Here is a 27,328-nt window from a genome sequence, read left to right as displayed (position 1 = left end):
TTTGGTGAATTTGAATAAATTTCCTTGTTATAATATATTGATGCTTTTAAAAAATCACAAGTTATATGATAAGCACAGACCCATTTACGTTCAAGTGCTTACCAAAAACAGTAGAGATAGATAGCTAGGCCCATATTTTAATATTAGTTAAACTTTTTTATCTGCTCTTTCGAAAAAAAAAATGCACTTATTTTCACCACCGTAGGAACTACTTACAAAACAATCATCAAACATGTACTTAACAAAAGATAGCTTTTATTTCATTTCAAAAACGATTGTGAAATCTCAAAACTTACTAAATATACCGTCAAGTTTTTAAGTACGTAGAAAGGAAAACCAGAACCCGACCATCAAACCGAAATGCTTCTGAAAGAAAACGTACAGTTTACAAAATAAGAGTGATATGAAAACGACAGGCTATTGTTTAGTCGACCATTTTTAGCACCTAGAAAGAGGGTTAGCGTAAAAGATAAAAGAGAAGGAGAACGAACATTCTAAAGAACAGGTTTTCAGAGACCGCCGATCTCGAAGAATCCGTAGGGTTGAATGTGTATGACAAGTTAATATCCAAATCTCTGTGATTACGCTCAGCAGGCTTGCATGAAATAGTTCCACTCAATGTCTCACCAGCCTAAAACAGTTAGTCATTGATAAGACCGAGATTCACAAACCTTAATAGTCAAATTTTTTCTCGTATAGAATACGGTTTGCTTCCAGTGAGTGTAGTTAGTGAAAGGACCAGTACTGAAATGGACAGGCTTATGACAGGCAGAGAAGTCAATATCAAACCATGCCAAGAAGCCATGAATGAAATCGTTCCGTGTAGCAGTAAGTTGGAACGACGACTGGAACGAGAGATCTTCCTTTTTAACAGTTTTAAGATCAATATCAAGAACTGTGCATGTGTTCGTGTTCACAGCATGGGCCTCAACAGTATCAACCAAAGGCTCTTTCCAAACGTCCTCCTTAATAGGAGAAAAGTCGAAACCATAGACATCATCCCAGACTAAATAGACCCGTTAGATAATGTTTATAAATGAAAGACCTTACATCCAATCTTTTCCTCTTTGTACTCAGAGTCTTCAATAGCAGCAACAAGTATTCTAGCGTGGTCAGGGAATAGCAGACCATCCTCGGCGAGATAGCGATCGCGAGCATACAAAACAGTATCGAGCATACTCTCATAAAGTAAAAAGTATCCCATCCATTCAGACACAATAATATCGACCTTGGCGACAGGCAATTGAATGTCTTCCATTTTTCCCTTCAATAAAGTAACACGATCATCAAGTCCATTGACCTTGACGATTTCCTTGGCCTTGTCGATAATGTTACTCATGTCAATCTAAATCCCAAGTTAGATATACGAAAGGTAAACCAATTAATAATGTTCATCCCACGTACACCATAAACATGTTTGGCACCAGCTTTTGCACAAAACATTGACAATATACCCGTTCCACATCCAACCTGGAAACTGGTTAGATCTTGCCTAAAAACGAAATGAAATAAAAACCGCTCTTACATCAAGGACAACTTTTCCACGGAACAAGTGGGGATTTTGCATGATTGCATCACGATAGGAAAGTGTACGCACTTCATCCTTGAGCATTTCCTCATGAATTCCCCAGTGAGAGTAACTATCAGGAACATAAGTTAGTTTTTTCCAAGACATTGTCTTAAAACTAGAAAAACATACCTATCAAAGTAATCTGTAGAGCAGGAAAGGTTAGTTATCAGATCCCGGATTATACTTTCCGCATAAGATATAACATACAGTCCTATTTTCTTGGTTAGCAAATAACATTTTTTGAAACATAGCAACACGATAAGCAAATAAAACAGTAAAACCGTATTGAAGAGAGATGACAAGAACAAGAAATCCGGTTTATACTCATGGCAGATCCCTTCAAAAAGACATCTCAATTATTACAAGTTCTTGCTATTCTATATTATATAAACATGTACTACTGTTATTCAGTACCTTTGCAGTCATAGAAGTGTCTGCCCCAGTATCCGTATCCATCGACATGATGCTAAGATGCAATTGGCAAAATTTTAGAGATTCACCTTTGGTGTTGGCTCTGGTCAACTTGCGGGTTCGATAGGGTATACCTCAGACCTCAACACAATGAACCCTACCCTAACAATTCAATAGGCAGTCACCGAACACCACCACACCGAAACTGTTTACGGATGTCTTCCTTGCGCAAAACCTCTGAAATGGCCAACACGAAGAAGAGTGCAATCAACCAAGTCGTTACTCGTGACTACACGATTCACTTGCACAAGAGACTTCACGGCGTCTCTTTCAAGAAGCGCGCTCCTCGTGCCATCAAGGAGATTGTTGCTTTCGCCCAAAAGCACATGGTATGTTTGCCCTTGTTTTTTTGTCGTATCCTGGGACTAACAGTTTTTTAGCAAACCAAGGATGTTCGTGTTGACCCTCAATTGAACAAGGAGGTTTGGAAGCGTGGCATTAAGTCCGTTCCCCACCGTCTCCGTCTCCGCTTGTCTCGTAAGCGTAGTGACGAGGACGATAAGGCTCTTTACACTTACGTCCAAGCCGTTGAGGTCGCCAACCCTAAGATGGAGACCACTGTTGTTGAGGAGTAAGCCATTTTGCCAAAAGCGCGTTTCTTTTAAACATCTTGTATTGTATTGATCGTAGGTGGGGGTGAACTGGGCTTGTAATAGAGTTGTGATAAGGTGTGGGTTTGGCGAGTCACGTGTGGCCGTCGTTGGGTGCGTGACATGTTACTTTCCCGTTGTGTTGCGAGTGTATGTTAAATTAGTTTGCACACTCTACAGAAGTGCAACGCAAGAAAATAGGGTTAGGTTCTTGAGACTCAAGTTACCCTCTACCAACAGCAATGGCGACTCTTCTGCCTCCTAAAAGCAAAAAACAGAAGAAGGAACATGCTAATCCAATCTCAATAGAGGTTCCGGAGAATTTTCCTCTTGTACAAATTGAATTTAAGGCCTCAGATGGCTCCAATTCTATTTCTTCACTTTTAGTTCCTGGAAACAGTTCCGTCAAGCAATTGGAAACACTTGTGAACCAACTTATTGGAAATGTGAGTAATACTTTTTCTTTCAGTTATGCTAATATAGTGTAGAAAGATGATCCTGTTCCATTGACGTTCGCTCTTGAAGGTGACGCTGGTTCTAACTTGGAAATTCCAGACAATCTTTATTCTACTATCTTTCAGCCTGGCTTGAAGAAGACAGAAGATCATCTAACCATTCTTTATACTCCACAGGCTATCTTCCGTGTACGGGCTGTCACAAGATGCAGTGCTGCCATGAATGGTCATGACGGTACAATTATCGCGGCTCAATTTGCACCTAATAACAGCTCTCGTCTTGTTACTGGTAGTGGTGATTTCACTGCCCGTTTGTGGGACTGTGACACAGACACACCGATCGCTACATTGCGTGGTCACAGAAACTGGGTTTGTTGTGTTGCCTGGGCGCCTGATGCCTCGGTCATTGCTACGGGTAGTATGGACAACACTGTATGTTTTAGGTTACTCTGTCCTTTTTCAATTTAACTAACATAAAAAGATCCGGTTTTGGGAACCAAAAAAGGGTCTTCCTCAAGGAGAACCTTTAAGACGACACACAAAGCCCATAATGTCTCTGTGCTGGCAGCCATTACATCTTTGCAAGAATAATGAGTCACCGAAATTGGTTTCTGGCTCTAAGGATAACACCGTCCGAATTTGGAATCCAAAATTGCGCACACTTCTGTTTACACTTTCTGGTCACACTGCCCCAATCACTTGTGTGAAATGGGCTGGCAACGATTGGATCTACTCCGCATCTTATGATAAGACAATTCGCGTTTGGGATGCCAAAGATGTAAGCAGCAAACATTCACTCTTGGTCTCGCTAACCTCACTAGGGAAAATGCCTTCACATTTTGCAGGCACATGCTGCTCGTATTAATCATCTTGCTCTTTCCACTGATCATATTTTGCGTACAGGTGCTTATGATCATACAAACTTCAAGCCAAAATCTCCAGAAGAAGAACGTGTACGTGCTAAGGAAAGATATGAGGAAGTCATTAAATCACAGGGAGAGGAGCGACTTGTGTCTGCCAGTGATGACCTCCAATTGATGCTTTGGAATCCCTTAAAATCGACCAAGCCTATTGCCAAAATGCATGGTCATCAAAAAGTTGTTAACCATGCCTCGTTCTCTCCGGATGGACGTTACATCGCTACCGCTAGCTTTGACAATTCGTTGCGTTTGTGGGATGGTAAGACGGGTAAATTTATCGCTACTCTCCGCGGCCATGTTGCTTCTGTATATCAATGTGCATGGTCAAGCGACTCCAGACTGTTGGTCAGTTCATCTCAAGATACAACTTTAAAGGTGTGGGATGTGCGCACGAAACAGTTGAAGTTTGATCTTCCTGGACATGAAGATCAAGTCTTTGCCGTCGATTGGGCCCCAGATGGACAACGTGTAGCATCTGGTGGTGCTGATAAAAAAGTTCGTATTTGGAAACATTGAGTTTTTGGTTAAAAGCTTTATATTTTTTTGGAAGGCGAAGGGAATACCTTCATTTGACTTGTATACCTTTCTACTAGGTTAGTGTATTATTTGGGTGCACTTCACTTTTCTTTCTTTCTAAAGGTTATTTGGGTTTGTCTATTTTAACTGAAGTATGAGTAAATGTCTATTCGTGCTTTAAATATTATGCGAAAATGTTTGAGGTCTTGTTGCGTGAAATTGAAGAGCGTGGTCGTAGTTTACATCACGGTACAATCCATTCCGTAAATGGCTTTGTCAACTTCGTGTTTAACGTAAAACCAATCGCTTCGACAGTGTGCAAACTCGTAAACTTCTTCTGGTCGAAATACGGAGAATCGACTGGAATCTGTGGTAATTGCACCAATTTCTTTAGAGTTCTTTCCATCCACAATAAATAGATTGGCAATTTCTTTTAACGCCTTAAAATACGGAGCAATGTCCCGTTGTTTTAGCGATAATGCAAATTGATAGTACCGATTGGCATCACTATAAGTATTAGCACCATTAGAAAATTTGTTCGAGGATCCGTGACATACCTTAAGAAGCGAATTCCACCGGCCGTAGTAAATTTTTGCGAACGTATGAATGTACAAATAGATGAGTACAGGCGCATACCGATTTCTTTGTAAAACACGTCAAGGATTTCGCGGTCAGCACAACCGACAATAAGCTTTAGGTGATATTCCAAAAATTGTACGACGTATTGACAGGCCTTTGAAGGTTCAACGATTCCAATTTCCTCAGTAGCGAAGTAATCAGGAGGTGTTAAGGTTTCAAGCAAATAGTCGACGTGCTCCATTAATACATTTATTCCTTTGTGTAAGCCCTCGGCTGCTTTCTCATCAATAAGGTGTTCAAAATTCTTTTTCTCGGAAACGGCGGGATCAAAAGTGTCATCCTTAACACAGATATTTCTCATTTCTTCTTCGTAGAATGCATCGATCATCTGCTGGATCATGTCGCCAACACTAATAAGTTCCAGGAATTTTACAACTGGTTCGATAGTTTCAGTTATTTCGTTCCGCGGATCAAATGAGGACAAATGTTTGATGGCCCGGTCAAACCCAGATTTTAAGTGACCAGTTCCCAAAACTTTCAAAAGTGTTATGAAAAGCGATTTGCACAGCTTTCTAACATCATCATCTTGGGAAGCCGATACACCCAAAAATACGTTGGCTCGAGCAAGACTGTTCTTGCAAGCATGAATTAAACTGAGCGCCACTTCTAGATTAAACAATGAACTAATTCCACTAAGTCTTTCTTTCATAAGGGCGACTTGCAGCTTTAGTTCATTAGTATCCATTGAAGCGGTACTATTGTGATGAGCAAAAGCGTGTGAAGCCGAGTCGGTCAGTTCTAAAGAAACCATGTCATTTTTGTGTTCTCCTGCGTATAAGGTATCTTCGTTTTCGGCGTCATTAGTATTAGAAAGAGAAAAGAGAGAGGTAGGGCGAAGCATAATTTCCTTGAACGCTTTAAGAAAAGTGTTTTTCACCATTGACTGACTCATAGCTTTCTGGTAAACGGACACAGTTGCATCTGCCTTTTTTTCTAACTCAACATTCCAATCATTAACAATTCGTTGAGTTTTTGAGTTTAGTAATTGCAACTCCTGTGACATATAAACGTCAATTTGTGTTTGGAACGCAACGTCCAAAACCACAAAGCCATCCGAAATATCAATAAATGATTTGCATAGTGCATAAGCTCCTGAAATTACTTTCAAATATGATAAAAGGTCCTCATCACTCAAATGTTCACATAGAGCAGTTATATAGTCACGTAAGTAAGGTCCAATAACTTCCCTTGAATAAAGAAGCATGGTAAATTCCGGTTGTGGCATGTACTTTTCGACAATTTTGCTTTGACTTAATGTATACTGTCGCAACTGTTCAACAAACCGTTTTAATGGCGCTAATTGAACAATTGTATCCTCGCTAATTGACAAACAGCTATACGGATCAAACGGAATAATAGATCTTATATAACTGCTTTCCTTTTTAACATACGTATCAAGATATGTGTCTGGCCCTGAAAAGTCCTGTAATACATTCGCAAAACGGGCAATCATCTTAAAGTTCCGTGTATCACAGCCGACTTCGAATTCCACTAGGCAGGCTTTAACAAAAAGATCCGCGATTTTATGAATTGCAATTTGAGATTCTATGCTCTCAGGATATCCATGTGGAGCACAATGACCAAATCTAACCAACAGCTGGATGACTTGTGCCTGTTCTTCAGGTGTTGAAAAAGCTGAAAGTGCAATCGGGTCAAGTGTATTATTAGCATGAACGATATCATCATAAAGAGGAAACAATACCTGATAAATGTACAGAAAGTCTTGCCTCGCAAGTTCAACACGATTATGAATATGGTTAAAGACTTCTATAACCGTTTGCTTTCCTCCCTCAGAATAGTAATCAATATGCACAGGAAATTGTATATCTTTTTTAACCGTACTATTTGACTGTTCAGTTTTCACGTTTACATCGTCACTTGAAGAAGTAAGGGCCTGAAAACTTGACGAATTGAGGGAGCTGTCATTAGAAGTGCTAATAAATTGGGAAGACAAACGGTCTTCTCGATAATGTTCTCTAGCAAGACGAGTATCCCAGGCCTCTAATCTCTTCAGTTTTTTAATGAAAAAGGAACGATTGTGACAAAGTCTGTAGAAGGCTTTACATGTAAGAGCACAGGTTCGAAGATCACGGATTGGCAAGAATGTTAACACTTGCAGATAAATATTTGGAGTAAATACTCCAATTTTGGCAGCTTCAAGATCATCTAAGCGCCTATTTAAAGTAGCAATATACTGCTCATACTCATTTCGTTTTCTTCTATTACTTTTCATCCATGAAACTCATAAACGTGGTGAACTTGTTCGGTTACAAGTTTAAGGCAGGATTTGAAACCAAATGAATTTAATATATATAATTTAATTAGAAACGCATATACGATCAAAGGTCTTCAGAAAAACACTTGAAAGTGTTTTTATTCATGATAATAGCTAAAATCCGCAAATGAATAAATAATATTAAGTTTTGAACAGCAGTATCACCATTCATTAAAACTTATTTGAACAGAAACCAGTTTCTCAAAAAGTATTATTTAGATTTAACAAACATTCTATATGTACTCCCAGATATGAAAACAAAGAAGACTAAAAAACCAAATCAGAGGGAAGTGTTTGGCACGCCAAACACAGGGCACATGGTGTTTCTCCTTGACTAGGGGAAGGGTTAGCGAGGTCCATCCATTAAAATGAAATGAGACTAAATCTCCAAAGCATCGAAGCGATTTGTCACGGAAAGAGGCGCTTCCTTCTGTAAGCGTAAATTAGCAACATGCTTAGTGTTAGGTCGTCTATTATGCACACGCAGAAGTCGATCTTGTGAATCTACCTCACAAAGCTCGCAGCATTCAATGAGGCCTGGTATCACTAAACGGCGATTAATTAATGGGCGCATGCTAATAAGAAGCGATAATAAATTCCGTATGGTGTCCGAATTCAAAGGCCTCATAATATAAGATTGCTCGACTGCGTGGAAGGACCATTTATAGTCTGACACATAAGAAAGATCGCTCAATCGTTTTTGTAGTTCAACTTCATCAACTCCATCACGAACATTAAGCAGAATTAACGCATTGTAATGTATTGCATCTGACTCTGGGGTAGCTGTGGTTTGTATAACCTCAGCCTTCTGTAAAACATTTGGATATTTCGATGCATACACAAGAGCAGTACTTAAGGGTATACTTGGAACCTTTGAGATACCGCGATTATGAACAACAACACTCCTGCGCGGTTCTGGATCCATAGATTCGGACTGCAAACAGTAAATCGCTGACAATTGATGAATAAATCGACGAAATGCCGTCTTCATAGGAGGAAATGAGTATAAAGGTCGAACAGACAAGCAGAAACTACGTAATGTCTGTTCAACACCTTCGCAAAACTCCTTGTTTTCGGCGTAAAATTCAACAACATCACTGTTGTACTCACCTAAATGCCTAACGGCCCTGTCAGGATCAATGTTTAGTGCCTCCGCAAGCTTTCGATTGCGTTCGGGTATTGCACACTTATCATCACAGGAAACCTCGTGCTTGGGCTCTGGGTCATCAAAGCAGGTTGCACAAGGAACCTTCTCCTTCCTTAGGCCGCATTTGCAAGAGACTTCAATCAGCTCAGTGCAGCGCTCAAACTCGTTACAGGGCGATCGTCCATGACAAGGCTTCGAACAGTGATGTTCACAGTAAGTTTTTTTCCGACCGCAGATGCTCGTACATGAAGATTCACATTTTCCCTCGGGATGGCATGTCTTTTTACATGTATGTACACCACACGGCAGAAGCTTTCCGCATACTTTTCCGCAGAACACATTTTCCTTCCAGCAAGGTTGATTTTTTACCAAGGTCTTCCGACAAAGACAGAGCTTCTCCATAAGAAAAACACACGAAGGACATGGTTCGGTGGTTGGATGACAAGCATGCTTGACAGCAGGATGGCCGCATGCTTTCTGCAACGTACACTGGTAATTACAAACAGGTGGTTTTGCTCCACACGGAATAGGTGGGTAGAGTTTTGTACGTCCACACGTACATGATAGTTCATCGAAAGAAGCTTGAAGACAACGAGGACAAGGACCTCGATGACACATATGCTCGCACTTGTGGAGGCCGCACGACAGAGTTTTGCCGCAAGTGTGAACACAAATATGTTCTTCTTCGAACTCTTCAGTCATTAAATAGCGTGTCAATCTCGGACCCTTGGGACGCTTGGCTAAACGTTTTTGGGCCTTCGGATAACCGGGACAACACTTTTTGTTACATTGGTGCCGGCCACAATTTCTTAGCACAGGGCAAAGTCGTTCACACGTAACCTCGTGGCCTTGTTGGATAGATTCACATGGAACCTCAAATTCATTGAAGCCACAACGACAGCTTGTTTTCACAACAGCGGTGCAACTGAGACACGGACCGAGATGACACTTTGACTGGCATTTGTGACCGCATTTCAGTGTCTTTTCACACTTTTCGTTACATGTAGGTATAGGATCGCTGCAACTTGTCCGAGGTTTCGTGATAATGTTCTTTAATTCATTTTTCCTGCATGGACAATGTGTGACATTCTCAGGCGACAAGGGACACGGACCCAAATCAGCCTTCTCAGGATGGCAGGGTTTTCCGCATTCGTGCACACCACAATTGTAACGGCGTTTGCATATAGCCCCGCAACTATACGATCCTTTCCAAGATTTCACGCTACCATCGTCGGTAATTGTTTCGCAGACGGCAGGTGATCTGGCGTTCTTGCAGGCAATCTTTTTCGATTCATTTCCACAAAAACAAGTGACAGTAACCATCTTATCACATTGTCCACAAGTTCCAGAATGACAAACGCGTTCACAGGTGTGTTTGCCGCATGGTAAGAGCTCACCGCACACATTCTCACAACGGAATTCTGAACTTAATCCGGATTTTGCTCCACATCGAGTCATTCTGCTTTCGCTTCCGCAGAGACAGAATTGCTCGATGACAGAAGAACATGGCGGGCAAGGACCAGGGTGACATAACAGTGGACATCTATGTTCGCATTGGGGACCACGCTTCTTACCACAGGGTTCGCTACAGGAGTGTGGCATAGACCCACGAACATATTCTGGTTTTTCATACTTACCGCACCAACAACGATATTTTAAGTCGGTTTCCTCTTGCTGTGTTTGGCAAGCTGGGCATCTCCAATTGCGTTCGTTCATATTTTGTAGTGAGTTTGTACACCACTTTGTAATGCATTTTAAATGAAACACATGGAAGCAGGTATTACAGTACCACACGGGATGGCGATGCTTAACCGAATCCGTACAAATAAGGCACTCATACTGGCCGGTCTTAATCTCGTATGTGATTTTCGAGCCAAGATCAAGCTTGGAGATGTTAATCTTCCTACGATTTCGCTGCTTCTTCTGTGTTTCCTTCTTAGAGGGATTGTGGGCTTCAGTTGAGCCATCGTTCTTCTCAGACGACAGCTTCTTTACTGCCTCATCCTTTCCTGATTTTGGTTTGCCTCTTCTTCTATCCGTTTTCTTATTTGCAAGTTTTTGGTCGGTGACTGGTTTCGCAGATGATTCACCATTGCCTTCAGATGCCTTGAATGGTTTTCCTGGCTCAAAAACAGGCGCAAGCAGAGACAATTTGGAAACTTTAGAAGATTTAGTTTCATTCTTTTCCTTCAGTTTAGTTGCTGAATTCGAGTTTGCCTCTTGACTGCTTGAATTATCTGCAACCTCGACATCATTCGCTTGTTTTGCAGATTTTCCGCGTCTTCTACCGCGTCTTCTCCTCTCAGAGTTTCTTTTCGGTACAGAAGTGCTCACATTTGACTCAATTTCAGTCATTCTCTTTAAGAGATCCTGTGCCCCGTGTATGCAAAAGGATGAACGCGTTCTATCCGGATAACTCAATTCCACGCCACTGAGATGAAACACAACTCATTAGACCAAATAACGTATTTTAACGATATATGTGTTGAGTAGATGTAGACAATATTAGCTTTGCTATTATCCGCTTTACAGCTTGAATTTGAGTTTTGTATTTTTTCCACCGATTAATTAATATGTCTTTTAAGTTATTTAGGTAATTGATATTAAATATCGTAATGCAATCACATAATAACTGCAAGGTTGTTGATTTCTTTTTATTGAAGTAATGAGATACTTTACGTTTACTATAATTAATACTGTGATAGTATATTTTGTGTGTTCTATTAGAAAAATACCATTAAGGAAGAGTGCAACCTTGACTCGGAGAATGCATTACCCATAGATTGCTCGACGTAATTGATTCAGGTAGTATCCATTTTAATCGATAAGACACATTACTCAAATCAGAAAATTGACGATATTACAAATTCATCGTAAAGGTAAAAAACTATTCTCATACAGCAATACTATAGTATAGTCTCGTTAATGTCACAGTTCGATGGCGGATGTCTTTGGTTCAAGAAATTAATTTCAATATGGCTTCAAACAGTAATGAAGCTTCTCGCTTAGTTCTGCTAACAAGGTTCGCCTAACTGAGCCTTAAATTGTAAAATGCGAAAAATAGAAAATATAATGAATTAACTGTAAAACAAGCTCGTAGTGTTCAGCAGCTTTTTGGTGATTGAACTTACTAATATTTGAATGAATTATTTAGAGACAAATAATGTAATCAATGTTTCTCTTCTGGTTGATTGGGCGAAAGCTAGCCATTTGACCGCTTGATTGCCAAGATTTCAAAATGGCATACAGTCCTTAGCTTAAGCACGCTGGCTTCATGACAGTGAATTACATCTAAAATTGAAATTATTCGGGTTTTCTATCAAAGTTCGTTGTCACAAAATAATTTGTAAAGCGACTTATTATAGCAATGTAGATTAATATACTGAAAACGCTCACTGTCGATACTTCTTACATACGTGATAGCGTGAAAATGAATCAATGCTACCCCGTATTATATTAAAGAATTAAAATCAAATTAAGGCTATATAAGTTATCTAGGAAATTAAATTTACTGTAGCTCTAAGCCAATGTTCAAAGTCACGGATTAGAAAACCATGAGCTTCTCCATTGTGTTATAATGTTCAAGCAAACTTTCAGTCGAGTTGGGGTAATACTCTTCTATTCGATTCAGATATGGGTTTCTGAAAATGATATGCAAACTTTACTCTTCTTCTTCTGAGTCATTATCGGTAAAACAGTAGTAAGAGACCAAACTAGCTGAGAGCATCATCAATGACAAGAATATGACAGTAGCAGGGAATCCAAAATGGATACGCAAATAACCCGCAATAATAGGACCCAGAATCATACCGAATGAATATACAACGTTCATAACGCTAAAGATTTGAGTGTAAGGACCACTTGGTCCAAAGAAAGTAGGATGCGTCTTCTCATACTCAGTCACATAAGCGGTCAATTGAACGAACCCCGGAGATGATGTAAAAGCCAATATGTATCCGTTTAAAGCCATAGCCGCGATAAATATCACAACATTAGCAGTGGTACGGGAAGAAGGTATTAAGAGTAGAAACAAAGTAAAACTAAGTGCGAGGTAGGCATAGAATCCAATTGTCTTCGAACCACGGCGATCAACCATTTTACCGGCTAATGGACCACAGAAGAAATAGGGAGCACTTAAGACACCGAACGTTAGGCCACATTGTGCCGAAGTAAAATTAAACAAACGCTTTAATTCCAAAGGAACAGTAGCATCAAAGGAAGCCAAAAGTACAGAATTTACAAACGATGTCCAATAGGGACCACACACTTTACGATGAAATGTCAAACGATAAATCGGCAGGAAAACGGAATTCCAGGCAGAGAGCTTTCCGGTCGTTTCCAGATCAAAATCATTTTGCCGCTGTAGAATGGGCACGTGTTCCTCTTCCTCCTGAGAGAGCTTTTTCTTTGCTTCCCTGGGCTCAAGTACAAGACAACGAAGGATTATATCAATAATGAGCAATACAAAACAAGTACTAAAAGCCCAATAGTATCCGAAAGAATCGTATATTAAACCACCTAGCACAGGAGAGATTACTTCACCGACTGAAGTAAATCCAAAAATTCCACCAACAGTGAAACCAACATTTCTAGGACCGACTGCATCAAGAACAAGAGCCAATCCAACGCACCAGACAATTGAAGCAGATATTCCCTGCATAATCCGAGCAAGTACAAGTATATGCATAGTATTGCTGAGTGTCAACAATAAAGTAGCGAAGGGTAAAAAACACTAGACCAAACAGCATAGGAACCTTCCTGGTTGAGAATTGGTCTGCCAAATAGCTCACAGGGGAACTGGAAACAATCAAAGCGACGGCATATACTGAAAGCAGCATAGAGATTGCCTTTTGAACATCTTCAGGAGGAATACCAACACGATTAACTAGGGAATACGGTAAAATAGGAGTAATAACACCATATAAAAAGAGATCTGTTCAATTCTGTTAGCTTCAACTTACTAACAAGGTGTCATGTTTAGCGAGTTTTGTTTCCGATAAGATATAACGTAAATTCAATTTTAAACTGCTAAACGCGACTTGCTGATGAGTTAAGACGAACCTGTAAACAGAGCAACTGCAACAGTTACGACAATGAACTCTGTACTGCTCCTTTTCGCCCAAAGTTCATTGAATTTTCGGCGAGCTTTTTTCGCTATTTGTACCATTGTAGTTTGTATTGGAGCTAATGCTCAGTAACTCTGGTGAAATTTAAATTCTCCACGAGCGTACTTGTCAACAGATATACACCGCCTCTTGCCAATAGTCGCAGAAAGCCAAGCTTAACTGCACTACAGGATCACCACTTACTTGCTAGTAGTGGGTGAGGATTTTACTGCTCCCTAATTCCAGTCGACTTGGCGTCCACCATACCACAGTTCTGCTACAGAAAGAGCAATTGCTCCTGTTTCTGTTCTCAAAATCAACTGAAGGCTTGTAGTTTTGAATTAAAAAATGCAAATACCAAAACCGAAAGTTCAATGTAAACGAAATCCTATTGTTTTCACTATCTAATGTATGTGTGTCCAGATTATGACCCGAACAATCTATGGAACGCCATGTCTTCGGACATACAGCACAAACTTCCCTTACGAAACGTGCAATGGGTTGATTCTTTTCAGAAACAGCGACACTTTGTTACAAGTATAGACATTGAGTTCATTCCTTGGTATGAGAGTTACAATACCAATCCAGCTACAAGAACCTCGTCTATTATTAACACGCCGTTGGTTAACATGATGTTCGTTCCTCATGAGGTCTGTACACAAACATTACGGGAATCACTCTAAAGTGTATTCATAGTCTTTCTCGCTCACGATACTAACCCTAGAAGGATATAGAGACATTCAAGAACCAACAGCTGAAACTAATCCAGGAGTGGGTTGATAAAGTCTCACAACGCGAATCTCAACAGTGGATGATTGTACTTGTGTCAACTTCCAAACCTGTAGCTAAACCATCAACATCAATGCGCCGAACTCATACTCGTTCCAGCTCATACTTCTCATCACGCGTGTCTGTGTTAGATAGACTACGCGCTGCTTACAGCACGGAAGGTTTTGACCGTTGCGTCCATTTGGATTATCTACGATTTGGTACGCCCGATGCCGAGTGTTGGAACGCTTTCATAACATGCCTAAAAAACTGTGTTGTTTGTGCGTTAGACTTTCGATTCACGCAATTGGATGAGCAAATTAAGTCTATGCCCGTTGCACCATCTTCCGATCCTTCCATGTATATACTTTACTTCACCCAGCTCATACGCCAAGCGTGCAGTTACTATGATGTTTCTTTATATAATGAGGCCCTAGAACATTTCGAGGGCATCTTGGCATTCTTGATGGATAACGTACATGAGCTTCTTAATACCAATCAACCATTTTCAAAGCTCTTTGGAGAAGGTACGGACGCAATTCAAATGGACAAATTACTGGACTACCTTCCATCTAAGCATCCTTTATTCGACAACTTTCACGAGTTATTGGCGTCCGACAACTTGACGCTTTTCAACTTCATACTTTACCTATATACCCAGATTATAAAGTTGCAAATTCAGCTGAATGCTCTGCAAACAGTACATCTGTCTCTAAAAAATCTCTTTCGTGTATTAGAACAGTGCTTTAAGGATGTTGAAAAAGCACCTCTATACTATCGCTGTTGGAAGTTTCGGATAATCCAAGAGTTTCTGCAACTTATGCAACCCAAAGTTGATGCCGACAAAGAAAATAGCTTGCAGCTTTCTTCGTATGCTTACATGTGTATTATGCTCAGAGAAGAACTACTTTTCTTAGCTGTTGGAGTCGGTGCTATACCATCTGAGTCCTTATTAGCTGAACTCTATATTACACCGTCGACAGATGTCACGGCAAATGGAACTGAAAAAGATTACCTACTCTCAGTGCTTCCGACTCTCGAAACCGATAAATCTTCCCTGGGTTACTTTGCCGATCTTACCAAAAATGCTTTGAATGTTTTAGAGCGTAAACAACATTCACATCTATCGCAAAGAATGATGAGTGACCTAGCGATCTGTTTGTTTGAATTGAAAAATTACGATTCAGTTATTCCCTTGTTACCTTTTTTGCTTCGTGCTTCTGCTTTCTCAAACCCAGACGTGGATTTCAAAAAAATCAACCTGTGTTTGGATGTTTTTGAGCAAACTGAACGCTATGATGATGCCATTGATTTGCTTTTAGATATCCTTTGCAGCGAAGGATACAACGAACGATCAGAGCTTTCATCTAAATATATCGCTGCTCTTCATCAATTCGTGACATTAGACATTGATAAAACTATTTCGGCCGATAAGTTTTTTACCATTGAATATTCAAATCGAGTTGAACTGACAAATAGCGGTCATCTTTTGGAGGTTAAGCTTAAACGCTTGACAGATATCTTCCAGACTTCAATTGAATCGGCTTCTTGTGATTTTGTTTCTACTGACCAAGACTCAAAGCGTTTGAATTTACAGTATTTAAGCACCAATAGTGAGTTACCAAGTACGGGCATTTCTTCCTTAACATTCGGGACAAAGGTAAGCTAAGCGTTATGTCTGTGCTATGAATTTTAACTTTAAAGAACATCATTCCCGGAACATATTCTATTGAGAAAATCGAATTCAAACTCAAAGATAATAATCTGAGATTTGTACAAAGTTTTACTTCATCCGAACAAAACATATACGTTCCCAAACCATCTCGATTTTCGGAGCATCCGTACATCCTTAATGATCGATTATACACATGTTTTGTTAACAGAAAACTTTGCTTTCCTGTGGCATTGGAGCTTCCCGATTCACTTTGTGACGTTTCTCTTTCGTTTCCTGATTTTTCCAAGTTTAAAGACTGGTCATTACAGGATATATTTCTTTACACTGTCGAAGAAGGTACAGCTTCTATTGAAGTACAAGAAGATAAAATCCTTATTACGAAGAAGGCTGAGAGTCGTCAAAAAATACAGATATGTATTCCACATACTGATGAAATATCAAAACTTCAAGAGGTAATTCATACTACATTTTGTTCCATTACATTCACTCACAATCTAGCTGGAATTGCGTATTGCGTACTCCATTGAAAAAGAATCAACACTTGTCATGATTGCAAATTACCACATATCTGAAGACGACATCTTCAAAGTTGATGTTGGTACATTACCCACAGGCGGGGCGGGTGAATGTGCTATCATGATGAAATTAGAACCTAAACTTCCTGTCTATCTTCATTCGTGGACGGTTTGTGAGAATGGGGAAGAAAAAGAACCAAATGTTGTCAACTCAGCCGTTCTTAATAGCTTCAATCTGGCAACTGCTATTGATGTATCTTCCCTTGCATCTTTTGACACATTGTTTTTGCATTTTGATTATACATTTTTGGAGGATTATATACTTGCATATTTATGCGAAAGCCTGCGTTCTTTTCTTCCCAATTCTGACAGCGAGTTTTACTTGCCGTTGTTGAAAGAACTAACTTCCGAAAACTTAAAGCATCCTAACTCTGCGTGGAAAAAGTCATTCTTTGAGTTACAGAAAACCAAACCGAGTGGACGGATGATTTCAATTTTTTCTAAGGAAGAACTCTCAATTTTTGATGAAAAGCTGAAGGAAATACCCCAACTTATCTCATTCCAAGATATTCATTTGCGACTACTTGGATCCCAACACAAAGGTACTGTTGACGATTCAAGCTCTCCCATTTGCCTAAGCCGGACGGCGCCCCTTCGACCTTTTACACGCTTACCGGGAGATGTGATTGACTGCCATTGGCAATCGATTACGTCGGACAATCACGTTGGAGCCCGTCCGTTCAAGACCACTGTTGGACAGCCCACTGACATTGAGCTGGTCATTCAAAGGACTACACACAAGGAATCCGCTTCTTCTACCGAACAACTGCAACTGCAGTACAAGTGCACTGCCGACTCGAGCACCTTGGCCATTGGAGGACCCATCATCGGAACTGTCATCTTTCATCCAGGACAAAACGCTACTCGCATTCGTTTCACACTTACTCCTACCGCTACAGGGATATTTACACTTCCCACCATACACATGGCAAACGCAAACGACGATGATATTTTAGCCATAAGCAACCCGGACTACCTCATAGTAGAGGGTCTGTTAAATAGTGCAGAGTTACTTTAGGAAATTATCTTGAGCAGAAAGCTTATTAAGAACTCTCTAACGCAAACGTCTGGCTTCACGCTCGGATTCAAGAAGGACGAGAATGTCATCCTCGCGAACAGGACCCTTAACGTTACGAATGATGGAACGGGAAGTATCATCCATGAACTCAACACGGACTTGGGTGACACCACCACTAAAAGAGTTAGATTTTGTAAATCAACATGGCTCTAAGAATACTACTTACCGGGATCCAGTGCGTCCGAGAACTTTGATGACTTTAGCCAACTTGACGGGGACCTTCGAGGAATCCATTTTGGTGCGATAAGTTTGCAAGTGGACACAGTTTTGGTATACACACTTAAAAAACAGTCACTTGTTATCACGCTATTCCTCACTATTCGATTTAAGTGTAAGATGAGAAAGTATTTTCGGCTACGCTATGGGATCGGTATTCTATTTAAAGTATTCTAGCACAAACACGGTAGTTGCTCAGCAAACACAGGACACTACCATTTAAAAGACTGGATGGTAAAATACGACTGATTATACGAACATAATATACAATCAAGGAAAAAGTAAAAATAAAGATTGTGTTTAATTAATATATAACCGAGACATTATATTCATAAAGAATTCATAAAGTTGACTGCGCCAGCGCAGCCTATAAAAATGAGTCCAAAATAAGAGGTAGACGTAAAGTTTGAAGTGGTTTTTTGTTCGCAGAGACAGAACATAAATGGAAAAAATCACTGGCAAGGGTGATGGCATCACTCTCAGTTTGTTTCGTTTGGGTAAATTCCTCCAGCTCGAGGGACTTTGTTTCGGCAACTTGAACAACCTCCTCAGGCACACTCGCCATACTTGCAACGTTCATACCATATGACTTGGAACAAACACCGTCAACGAGTTTATAAAGGAAGGTGACACGACGACCTGCCTCATCGACTAAAGCCGACATCTGCATCATACGCAACTGCTTGTGGTGCACAAAATCGGTGCAGAGGGACTGATAGTGAGTAGAGAAGAAACCCAAGCAACCAATGTTTGATACTAAATGATGAAGAACAGCGTACGCTATGGCTTGACCATCATAAGTACTGGTACCCCGACCGAGTTCATCAAGGATGACCAAGGTTCGCGGTGTGCTTTCATCCAGAATTTTTTTCGTTTCGCTCAGTTCAACCATAAAAGTGCTTCGAGAAGACATAATGTCATCATTCGCACCTAATCGGGTATGGATACTGTCCATTGGTGTTAATCTAGCATGTTTTGCAGGGACATAACATCCAAGTTGTGCCATTATCACTGCCAAGCATGTTTGCCGTAACAGCGTTGATTTGCCTGCCATATTGGGTCCAGTCAAAACAATCATGTTAGCGGACATACCGCCAAGCTGAACATCATTTGGTACGAAAGTGCCCGCTGTTAATGTACTAACGCAAGGATGCCGAAGCTCTTCAAATGTCACTTCGCTTTGCTCTTGATCCAATATTTCTGGGCGGCAACATGGTTCACCCAAGGCAGCAGAGGCTAATGCAAGACTGTACAAACAATCCATACTGGCAACGGCTTTTATCATTCTCACCCAATCAGAGTATTTCTCGTCAAATCGGGCGTAGAATTTATCCTGCATTCGAGCTTCGATAGCAAAATGTGTTTCCTGCGACTCTAACAGTTTTTTTATCTTCTTCCGAAGCTCATCTGTGTAATAGCGATTGAATTTTTTAGTTCCCGACATTTTACACCAGCTCACAGGCACCTTAACATCGACAGGGACTTCAACCTGGTACACCTCCTTGCCGATATCTTTGAAGGTGAGTGAAGAGCACTTCAGTTCCTTTTTATACCGATTTAACAGTTCATGCAAGTCATCGATGAGCGCATTTTGATGAGTTTTTGATTCATCATACTCAGGCTCAAATCCGGGTTCAGGGACGAAGACACCCTCATCACGCGCCCGAGACCAGCTGAAAGCGCGCGACCAAGAGTCCAACTCTGAAGCCATGTCTGGCATTCTTTCGACAATTCGTTCCAGGGCAGTGCCCTTCATTAAAGTGCCAAAATCCTCTTTCAGTTCGTGAATACCTGTATCAATTCGTTTAAAGCCTTCTAATATCCTGAGAAAATCGATTGGTTTGCAGCGACTTGCATGGACACGGGAAATCATACGTTCTAAGTCAGGAAGTTTATGAAGAATACCAAGAATGGCATCCCGAAGATTTGGGTTATCCAAAAGCAGCTCAACAACGTCAAGCCGTCCATTAATTTGCTCTGGTGAGCGAAGCGGATGATTCATCCATGAATGGAACAAACGCTTACCAAATGGTGTAACACAACGGCACATCAAACGGAAAAGGGTTCCTTCTTCACCACCGTCAAATGAGTTGTTGAAGATTTCCAAATTTTTCAAAGTTTGTCCATTTAGGAGAAGGGACGTAGATTGTTGCGAGGCATCGTAGATATGGAAGTTACCCATGGAGAAGATATCCTTATCCAACTTTAACTGTCGCAAATACCACACGAGTGCACCAACGGCAGACGCAGCCAAAGGATTCTTGTCAAGCACATTTCGTAACGCATCAGGCATTTCCTTGTGCTCATCAAAAAAGTCACAAGAGTCAAACTCACGAACAGTCCGTTCTTGATCCCAAAACTCATTGTAGGGCTTTATGTTGTGAATAGTACTTGAAGCACTTAAACCATTTTTTATGGTACGCATTGTCTTTTGTGAAATTCCCGACTTTTCGAGAAGCAATTCCCGAGGACGAATTTGAGTAAGAAGTGTGTCCAATTTAGTCCGCGAAATATCATCCTGGAATTCACAAGCACGAACAATTCCAGTAGCAGTGTCTACAAAACAAACACCAAGTAAAGGACCATCGGCTCGCGATTGAGGATTAGGTGCCTCTTTTAATGCCATACAGTAAGTAGACATGTCAGAAGTAAGCATGGATTCATCAACAAGTGTACCACTCGTCAACACTTGAGTCAGTCCACGCTGAACCACCTTCTCTTCTCTTTTGCTGTTCTTCCGATCCTTCATTTCCTTGCCCAATGCTGTTTCCAATTGGTCAACTCGGGCAATGCGGTAGCCCTTGGCGATGAACTGTGCTGCCCAATATTCAAAAGTAGCTTCGGGAATACCGACCATCTTCATATTTACACGGTCGGTCAATTTAAGAGCAAACACTTGATGACCGATGGCGGCATCGTTTTCATAAAGTTCGTAGAACTTTCCTTTTTGAAAAAACACAACAGTGTCCATCAGATTTTTCTTAATCTCCCAGTACTGTTTCTCAAACGGTTTAAAGGATGCCCAAGCCGAAGGTGGGATATACAACGTCCGAGGATCATAATCCTCATCCGTAGGCCGATTGCCATCAGCATCGCGTATATCAAGCAACCATTCATAACGACCAGCGTTTGTCTTTTCAAAGGCAGCCATCCGGACCTTGCGCTTTTCATCACGGCTCAGTACGTTATTGCGACCACTGCTCATACTAGGAGTACTCATTCGAGACGTGCTCTCACTCGCACTGGGTGTATCACTAGTGGAACCCATGCGAAATGCATCAAGAGCGCCTGAGCTCCGAGGCTTGCGTGGCTGACGAGAAACTGCTGGTTTTGGCTTTTCATCATCGCTTACAATAAGATCTTCATCCTCGTCAACAGCATCCAGCATTTCCTCATCTTCATTTGCGGCTGGAGATGATGCAGGTGGAACATACTCATCAGCTTCATCGTCATCGTCTGCGACAATCCTCCGTCTACGGGTCGGGCGACGAGATTTTTCGGCGTTTTTTAAGTTACTGTCTTCGTCATCACTTTCAGCATAAGATATAGCCTGCAAGAAAAACTGTTAGTAACCTTCTCAATTCACAAACCACAGAATTACATACAGAACGAGCACGCTTGGGAGTGGAAAACGAATCTGAAGTGGGCGGGACAATTTCGGAGGTTAAAGAAGGAGTAGGAGGGAAGTGAGGAGGTTCAGCGGCCAATTCCGGCTCCGCCTCTACCGCTTTTGTGTCATCCTTTTGTGAAGTTGAAATGGACGAAGGACTTGTGGGCACTATCGGCTCTGTCGCTTTCGGAGTCGAAGAAGAAGCAGCAGAGCCTGCTGCCGCTGCAGTCTTCTTTCCGAAGAAGCTAAACAGAGTTCTTTGTTTTAACTTCGCAGAAGGCGCTGACGTCTGCTCCTGCTTGTCATTCATGGGCAAAGGTGTTTGGAAGTGGTCAAGTGGTGGACGCATCTCGCGCAGCTATATACTTCAACGCGTCCTCATCAACGTGTTCGCATATACTCCAACAGTAAACATGAAAAACAGCACAAAGTTCAAGTTCTCATTCAAAGACGCGTAAAGAAACGCGTCAAACACGAAGATTATGTATGCTAAAATTCTGTTCGTGTTGGTGAAAATCGAACTCGGCGCGACATGCAATAGTGAAGAAAACCCCAAAATCCGCTCGGCCATGCACGTCATTCATTCGCCAAGTGATTCGCGAAAATCGACCCAGCATGCGAGCGAATTCGCTAAATCCTCGGTTACTAGCCGTTGCTGATAAGAGCGACATAGGACTGTTGTTACCATCCCCTCTCGGTGACTCTTAGTGGTGGTGGTAGTCCCAGTAGCGATGACAGCGGTAACATGGATGATGGCGGTGGTGGAATCTAGCGTCGTCACTAAGGGCATCAGCTAAGATACCAGCCCTATAACTACAACACCACCCACCTGTGACCAAGTCTTACTTAGTCTTACTACCAGCACCTCTACACCATACCGCTACCAAGCACTACTTGCTGCTACTGCTACTACTACCACTACCATACCTACTACAGCCTTAGCACACACATCTCCACCACCGAGTAACTAAGGCCTTATGGAGCAGTTCGCTGACGATATCAAAGAAATTCTCTCGACCGTAAACCGCGAGACGGTTTCGGCGAAACAGGTGCGCCAACTGTTAGAGCAAAAACGTAATGTCAATCTTCATGACGTGAAAAAGGAGTTGAATGCTGTTATTTTGAAGTGTTACGAGGACACAACTAAATTACCGATTCCACCTTTCGTGGACAGGGATGCTGTAGAGGAGAAGAAGCCCGAACCAGCTTCTCCTGTTGCAGAGCCCAAGAAACAAAGAAGAAAAAGAGCCACGAAGGCTGACTCTGAAGCTGAAAACGCCGAAGCCGGTAGTGCCGCTCCTGGCGAGGATGCCGACGGCACCCCTGTGAAGAAAACTCGCACCCGCAGAAAGAAGGGCGACGATGGCGAAAAGGTTGACAAAAGACGTAAACGCAACCAGGACCCTGCCAACAATCCTCTTAACAAGCCTATGAAGTTGAAGGAGCCCCTTGCAGAGTTCTTGGGTGTGCAGGAGGTATGTACAGCAAATAGGAGGGATGGAATTGCGACTGTAGAGTGCGTATTATCGGGGTTGTCTGCTGCTGTACATCAATTATGTGCAATGACAAACTCGAGAATAGCCTCTTTCATTTTGCCCAAATGCCGACTTTTACAGCTTCCCTTTCATTTGATACTGACCATTGTTCTAGCTTTCTCGTCCCCAAACCGTGAAAAAGATCTGGGAATATATCAAGGCTCACGACTTGCAAGACCCAGCCGATAAGCGTACCATTATTTGTGATGAAAAGATGAAGAAGGTGTTTGATGTGGATAGACTCCACATGTTTGCTATGAACAAGGTATGTGATACGATTTGGATGTGATTGATTTTCACGTCTTTGTGAAATGTATTTTTTGCTAACATTGGTTTTAGCATCTCACTAGTCTATTCGAGAAGGCGGATCCCGCAGCAGCTGCTGCTGCCGCTGCGGAAACAGCTCCTGCTGCTGATGCCGAATCTGACAAGTCTCCTGCTGAGCCGGCTGCTGCCGCTGTTAAGGAGACCTCGGTTTCTGCTGAATAGAAAACTTGCGCACAAAATTGTACTTTCTCCTAGAAAGGACTACGTACTTAGTTTTACTGTGAAATGCTACTACGGATGCATGACCCACCATGAGATTCCATTACTGGTCCATCCTTATCCGTGGATCAAATTTACTGTAAAGTTTTTCTTTTCGCGACCGCGTACTCCAGAAGCATAAGGTACTTGGTACAAACTGGAACCTGTGTCGTTTGTTTCTTTTTTTTTGTTTGTTTGTTTTTCCCGGCCGTGTTTTCTACGTACTACTCACTGGCACACACTCCCCCACCTGTGTTCCTGTTCCAGCTTGTTCTATATAGTGTTTCGTCTTCTAGTATTGTTTGATGGGTTGGATGGATAGTGATTCTTTTGCTTCAATGGATTGTTTGGATGAATGTTTTTGCGACTAACTTCACTAAGTTGTCGTCTAGCGCATAGCGTGTTGCAGAGCACTTTTGCGATGTTCATAAAAAAAGAAAGCAAAAAAAATCCCGTCTGGGATGCTCTAGACAATTGTCCGACCCATACTTTTCACAGACCCGAAGCTGATTATCTTAGATAAGATGACGGATGTTCTGTTGGATGGATTTCAAATGACAAACAACCGAGCGCAATTCGAGGGGTAGAGTGGTCTGTTTGTAGTTACAGCATAAAATGCCGTGGGCTGCATATAACGGGTGTAGTGACTGGCTACTCACACAATTCACGAACCGAAAAGTGTCAGTCTCACAAAGAAAAGTGCAAACAATTGTAAGAACGAATAGATCATATATATTGAGTAATCAAACCGCTGGAAATATGTATTAATATAAGAGGCTTAAAAAATGTGTTATTGAACACATTGACTGCATTAACCTAGGGAAACATCACTTTCAGCGCACGCTCATTTGTTACCCTGTGACTTCTTGTTACTTTGCAAATATCTTATCTTCACGAATGTAAACTTAAAATCTTATCAGATAATAGCACCGTTGAAGGCATTTCTTTATTATTCGTTAACATGCGTTAAACGGTGAAGTGAGGAGCAGCACAGAGCTTGCTTACGCTGCTAGTCGAGTAGAGTTCGCTCCTTAGAATAGCAAACGAGAAAAATGGCGAACTCGACCGCCAACAAAACGAAAGCTTCATCGGGAACTGAGCGGAATAATACTCGTTCCTCGCATCGGAGACCTAGAAATAGTAGGCATTCTTTCAGTCTCTGGGTTTATTGCTAATAAGTTTCGTGTGTAGGAACGAACCCCAAAAAAGGTGCGAAAAATGATGAAAAGAGCGTCAAGTTGAAGCCAGAAGGCGAGTCTGACGACACGGATGCTGAAGATTCCTCTGAAAAGAAGGTTTCAAAAGTTACTCCGGTGGAAGAGGAAGATGATGAAGACGGAGAGTTTTGTTTCATTTGTGCACAAAATGTCACTTACATGTGCATTATGCCATGCAATCATCGTACGTGTTGCTCAAAATTACTTTTATTTTTTTGATATCTAACTCTGTAGAACTGTGTCATGTTTGTGCTCTTCGGTTGCGTGCGTTGTACAAAACGAATAACTGTACCTTCTGTAAGACAGCATGGGACCAAGTACTTTTTGTCAACCTCCCTGTAAAGGAGACGTACAATGAGTACGATCTTAAGTCTATGCCGTCTGTGAACAAAAAGTACGGTATCGTTTACGAGACGGAGCAGATTAAGGCCGACTCGGAAATGCTTCTCCAATACAACTGTCCAGACCCAGACTGTGATACTGTGTGCACGGGTTGGTTTGATCTCAAATTGCATTGTAAAACTCAACATCACAAATTGCTGTGTGACCTTTGCACTCGTAACAAAAAGGTCTTTACACACGAACATACATTATTCTCGAAGAACGCCCTTACGAAACACCATGAAGTTGGTGATAAGGGAAAGGAGCTTGAGGTCACGGGTTTCAAGGGACATCCGAAGTGTGAGTTTTGTAAGGCCTTCTTTTATGACGAAGACGAACTTTTCAAACATTGTCGTGAGAAGCATGAAAAGTGTCATGTATGTGACCAGTTAGCCGGTCGTCCTGTGCACCAGTATTTCCGCAACTACGAGTCATTGGAAAAACATTTTGAAAAGGACCATTTTGTTTGTCGTGAAAAGGTCTGTTTGGAGAGAAAGTTTGTTGTTTTTGGTACGGATATTGATTTGAAGGCGCATCAGTTGGAAGAACATCCACAATCACTTACGTCCCGTGAAATGCGAGAGGTTCGTCGTATTGTTCCCGAGTTCTCTTACGATGTTCCCGGTTCTACAAATCGCCGTTCGCGAAACCAGAATCAATCTTCTTCCACGCAACCGATTTCGAGTACGGAGGCAATCGCTGAATCACTTTCAAATGTGCACCTTAGTCGTGAAGAGATGGCTCGTCTTCGTCAAGAAGAGTACATGCGCGAACAACAAGCTCGTAATCAAAGCTTTGGCTTTGGTTTAACAAGTGCTCCAACTCCACGCTCAACTGCCAGGGTTGTTGCATCCTCGGGAAACCGTAGAAACAACGCTCTTCGTTCTGAAGATTTCCCTTCTCTCGATAGTCTGAATCAACGGAATCAGCGTTCTGGAGCGTCAACGCCTTCGGCAACCGCCTCTCATGCACATTCGCCGGTTTTGTCTCGCATGGCGAGTCCTTCGCCTATGGCAATGGATGTAAAGGCCCAACACCAGCAAATCATTGATCGTATTCTTCGTCTGACAAACAACAACGAGAACGCTTTGAGCGAGTTTAAATTTGCCGTCTCCTCTTACCGCGGAGATGTAATGAGTGCGGAAGAAATGCTCAACCGTATTGGAAAACTCGTTCCTCAAGCAGCGGAGCACCTGTCACCCGTCATTAATCAGCTTTCTTCACTTTTTGAGAACGAAGAGAAAGGTTCCGAACTTATTCGCGCTTGGAACAATTGGCGCGCTAAACACGGTATAAAAGCGACAAATCAGTTGACAAATACTACCATTTTGCGCATGAAACAAGGTGGGCGTAACACGCTGCGCACTGCTAGTGTTTGGAACCGCATTGAAAAAGCTGCTAGCAAATCGCCCGTAGCCTTATCGCGACCCAGTTCCAGCGCGACGTTGGCCAAAATTATTCCTTCGGCGAGCGCGGGCAGCAATAGGCGCCCAGTCGCTGCACCTCGTACTTCTTGGGGAGTTCGTGCAGCGAATCCCTCAACGCTGAGATCCACTTCAGAGGCAGACTTTCCATCACTGCCACCTGCGACACAAAAGCGTATACCAATTGCACTCGGCAAAAAGGCACCTCGCTCAGAAACATTTAATTCGTGGAGTCCAGGAGGAAAGAAGCCCGCAGCTTCATCATCGTCTTCAGCCAAAGTCGTGAAAAAAAATAAGAAAAAGCAGACTGTGCTCTTCCACTTAGGATAAGCCGATCCGCTCACTTATGAACCCTTTTGCCATATCTTGTCCCCCAATCTGCCATAAGCCCTCGTTAACCAGTACTCCATTGAAACAAAAAGGATAATTAGAGGATTAGTAATCCAAACATGCGTTTCGCAATAACCGCATTCAACAAATAAATAAAAACCATTGAACTCACAATTTGCCTTGACCCTCGTGCGCACATACTTTTTAGCCTGTAGACCCCGTTGTTTGATCGACGGTCATGTAGATCATTTTCTGTGTGTAGATCAAATGATCGACAAGACTCTAGGTGTCTCCCACCATGGACCT

The 27,328-nt window shown here is 41.8% G+C and overlaps 11 protein-coding genes across 11 annotated transcripts; 5 read left to right on the top strand and 6 right to left on the bottom strand.

The window, feature by feature from the left end:
• Positions 1–235: 235 nt before the first annotated feature.
• Positions 236–2,145, bottom strand: SJAG_02756 (type I protein arginine N-methyltransferase Rmt1). The gene is made up of 8 exons (XM_002173912.2): positions 1,969–2,145; positions 1,700–1,781; positions 1,526–1,640; positions 1,405–1,470; positions 1,051–1,345; positions 672–1,006; positions 492–631; positions 236–445 (listed from the first exon to the last, which is right to left on the bottom strand). The coding sequence occupies exons 1-8, from the start codon at positions 2,030–2,032 to the stop codon at positions 439–441; spliced, it is 1,104 nt and encodes a 367-aa protein (XP_002173948.2). The 5' UTR covers positions 2,033–2,145; the 3' UTR covers positions 236–438.
• SJAG_02755 (60S ribosomal protein L31) lies at positions 2,003–2,693 on the top strand. The gene is made up of 3 exons (XM_002173911.2): positions 2,003–2,109; positions 2,159–2,370; positions 2,422–2,693. Exons 2-3 carry the CDS (start codon positions 2,197–2,199, stop codon positions 2,614–2,616), a joined length of 369 nt encoding a protein of 122 aa, XP_002173947.2. The 5' UTR covers positions 2,003–2,109; positions 2,159–2,196; the 3' UTR covers positions 2,617–2,693.
• Positions 2,694–2,805: 112 nt separating this feature from the next.
• Positions 2,806–6,158, top strand: SJAG_02754 (notchless-like protein). The gene is made up of 4 exons (XM_002173910.2): positions 2,806–3,077; positions 3,120–3,518; positions 3,568–3,864; positions 3,908–6,158. Exons 1-4 carry the CDS (start codon positions 2,874–2,876, stop codon positions 4,520–4,522), a joined length of 1,515 nt encoding a protein of 504 aa, XP_002173946.1. The 5' UTR covers positions 2,806–2,873; the 3' UTR covers positions 4,523–6,158.
• On the bottom strand, positions 4,599–7,453 carry SJAG_02753 (F-box protein Pof6). Its single transcript, XM_002173909.2, has 2 exons — positions 5,080–7,453; positions 4,599–5,029 (listed from the first exon to the last, which is right to left on the bottom strand). The coding sequence occupies exons 1-2, from the start codon at positions 7,392–7,394 to the stop codon at positions 4,762–4,764; spliced, it is 2,583 nt and encodes an 860-aa protein (XP_002173945.1). The 5' UTR covers positions 7,395–7,453; the 3' UTR covers positions 4,599–4,761.
• On the bottom strand, positions 7,442–10,974 carry SJAG_02752 (shuttle craft like transcriptional regulator). The gene has a single exon (XM_002173908.2). The coding sequence runs from the start codon at positions 10,936–10,938 to the stop codon at positions 7,816–7,818; it is 3,123 nt and encodes a 1,040-aa protein (XP_002173944.1). The 5' UTR covers positions 10,939–10,974; the 3' UTR covers positions 7,442–7,815.
• Positions 10,975–11,975: 1,001 nt separating this feature from the next.
• Positions 11,976–13,374, bottom strand: SJAG_02751 (membrane transporter). The gene has a single exon (XM_002173907.2). The coding sequence runs from the start codon at positions 13,268–13,270 to the stop codon at positions 12,245–12,247; it is 1,026 nt and encodes a 341-aa protein (XP_002173943.1). The 5' UTR covers positions 13,271–13,374; the 3' UTR covers positions 11,976–12,244.
• Positions 13,375–13,434: 60 nt separating this feature from the next.
• SJAG_02750 (TRAPP complex subunit Trs130) lies at positions 13,435–18,280 on the top strand. Its single transcript, XM_002173906.2, has 5 exons — positions 13,435–14,064; positions 14,112–14,338; positions 14,416–16,116; positions 16,161–16,583; positions 16,630–18,280. The coding sequence occupies exons 1-5, from the start codon at positions 14,037–14,039 to the stop codon at positions 17,722–17,724; spliced, it is 3,474 nt and encodes a 1,157-aa protein (XP_002173942.2). The 5' UTR covers positions 13,435–14,036; the 3' UTR covers positions 17,725–18,280.
• SJAG_02749 (40S ribosomal protein S28) lies at positions 17,633–18,073 on the bottom strand. The gene is made up of 2 exons (XM_002173905.2): positions 17,951–18,073; positions 17,633–17,899 (listed from the first exon to the last, which is right to left on the bottom strand). Exons 1-2 carry the CDS (start codon positions 18,016–18,018, stop codon positions 17,761–17,763), a joined length of 207 nt encoding a protein of 68 aa, XP_002173941.1. The 5' UTR covers positions 18,019–18,073; the 3' UTR covers positions 17,633–17,760.
• On the bottom strand, positions 18,199–22,660 carry SJAG_02748 (MutS protein). Its single transcript, XM_002173904.2, has 2 exons — positions 21,606–22,660; positions 18,199–21,550 (listed from the first exon to the last, which is right to left on the bottom strand). The coding sequence occupies exons 1-2, from the start codon at positions 21,957–21,959 to the stop codon at positions 18,368–18,370; spliced, it is 3,537 nt and encodes a 1,178-aa protein (XP_002173940.1). The 5' UTR covers positions 21,960–22,660; the 3' UTR covers positions 18,199–18,367.
• Positions 22,405–23,989, top strand: SJAG_02747 (RNA polymerase I upstream activation factor complex subunit Spp27). Its single transcript, XM_002173903.2, has 3 exons — positions 22,405–23,085; positions 23,261–23,410; positions 23,485–23,989. The coding sequence occupies exons 1-3, from the start codon at positions 22,588–22,590 to the stop codon at positions 23,632–23,634; spliced, it is 798 nt and encodes a 265-aa protein (XP_002173939.2). The 5' UTR covers positions 22,405–22,587; the 3' UTR covers positions 23,635–23,989.
• Positions 23,990–24,650: 661 nt separating this feature from the next.
• SJAG_02746 (ubiquitin-protein ligase E3) lies at positions 24,651–27,243 on the top strand. Its single transcript, XM_002173902.2, has 3 exons — positions 24,651–24,810; positions 24,862–25,071; positions 25,122–27,243. The coding sequence occupies exons 1-3, from the start codon at positions 24,723–24,725 to the stop codon at positions 27,020–27,022; spliced, it is 2,199 nt and encodes a 732-aa protein (XP_002173938.1). The 5' UTR covers positions 24,651–24,722; the 3' UTR covers positions 27,023–27,243.
• The last annotated feature ends 85 nt before the right edge of the window (positions 27,244–27,328 follow it).

Source organism: Schizosaccharomyces japonicus (assembly GCF_000149845.2).
Source record: "Schizosaccharomyces japonicus yFS275 unplaced genomic scaffold supercont5.1, whole genome shotgun sequence".
Lineage (NCBI taxonomy): Eukaryota > Fungi > Ascomycota > Schizosaccharomycetes > Schizosaccharomycetales > Schizosaccharomycetaceae > Schizosaccharomyces > Schizosaccharomyces japonicus.
The sequence above is the reverse complement of the archived record's forward strand: the minus strand, read 5'-3'. Positions and strand labels throughout refer to the sequence as shown.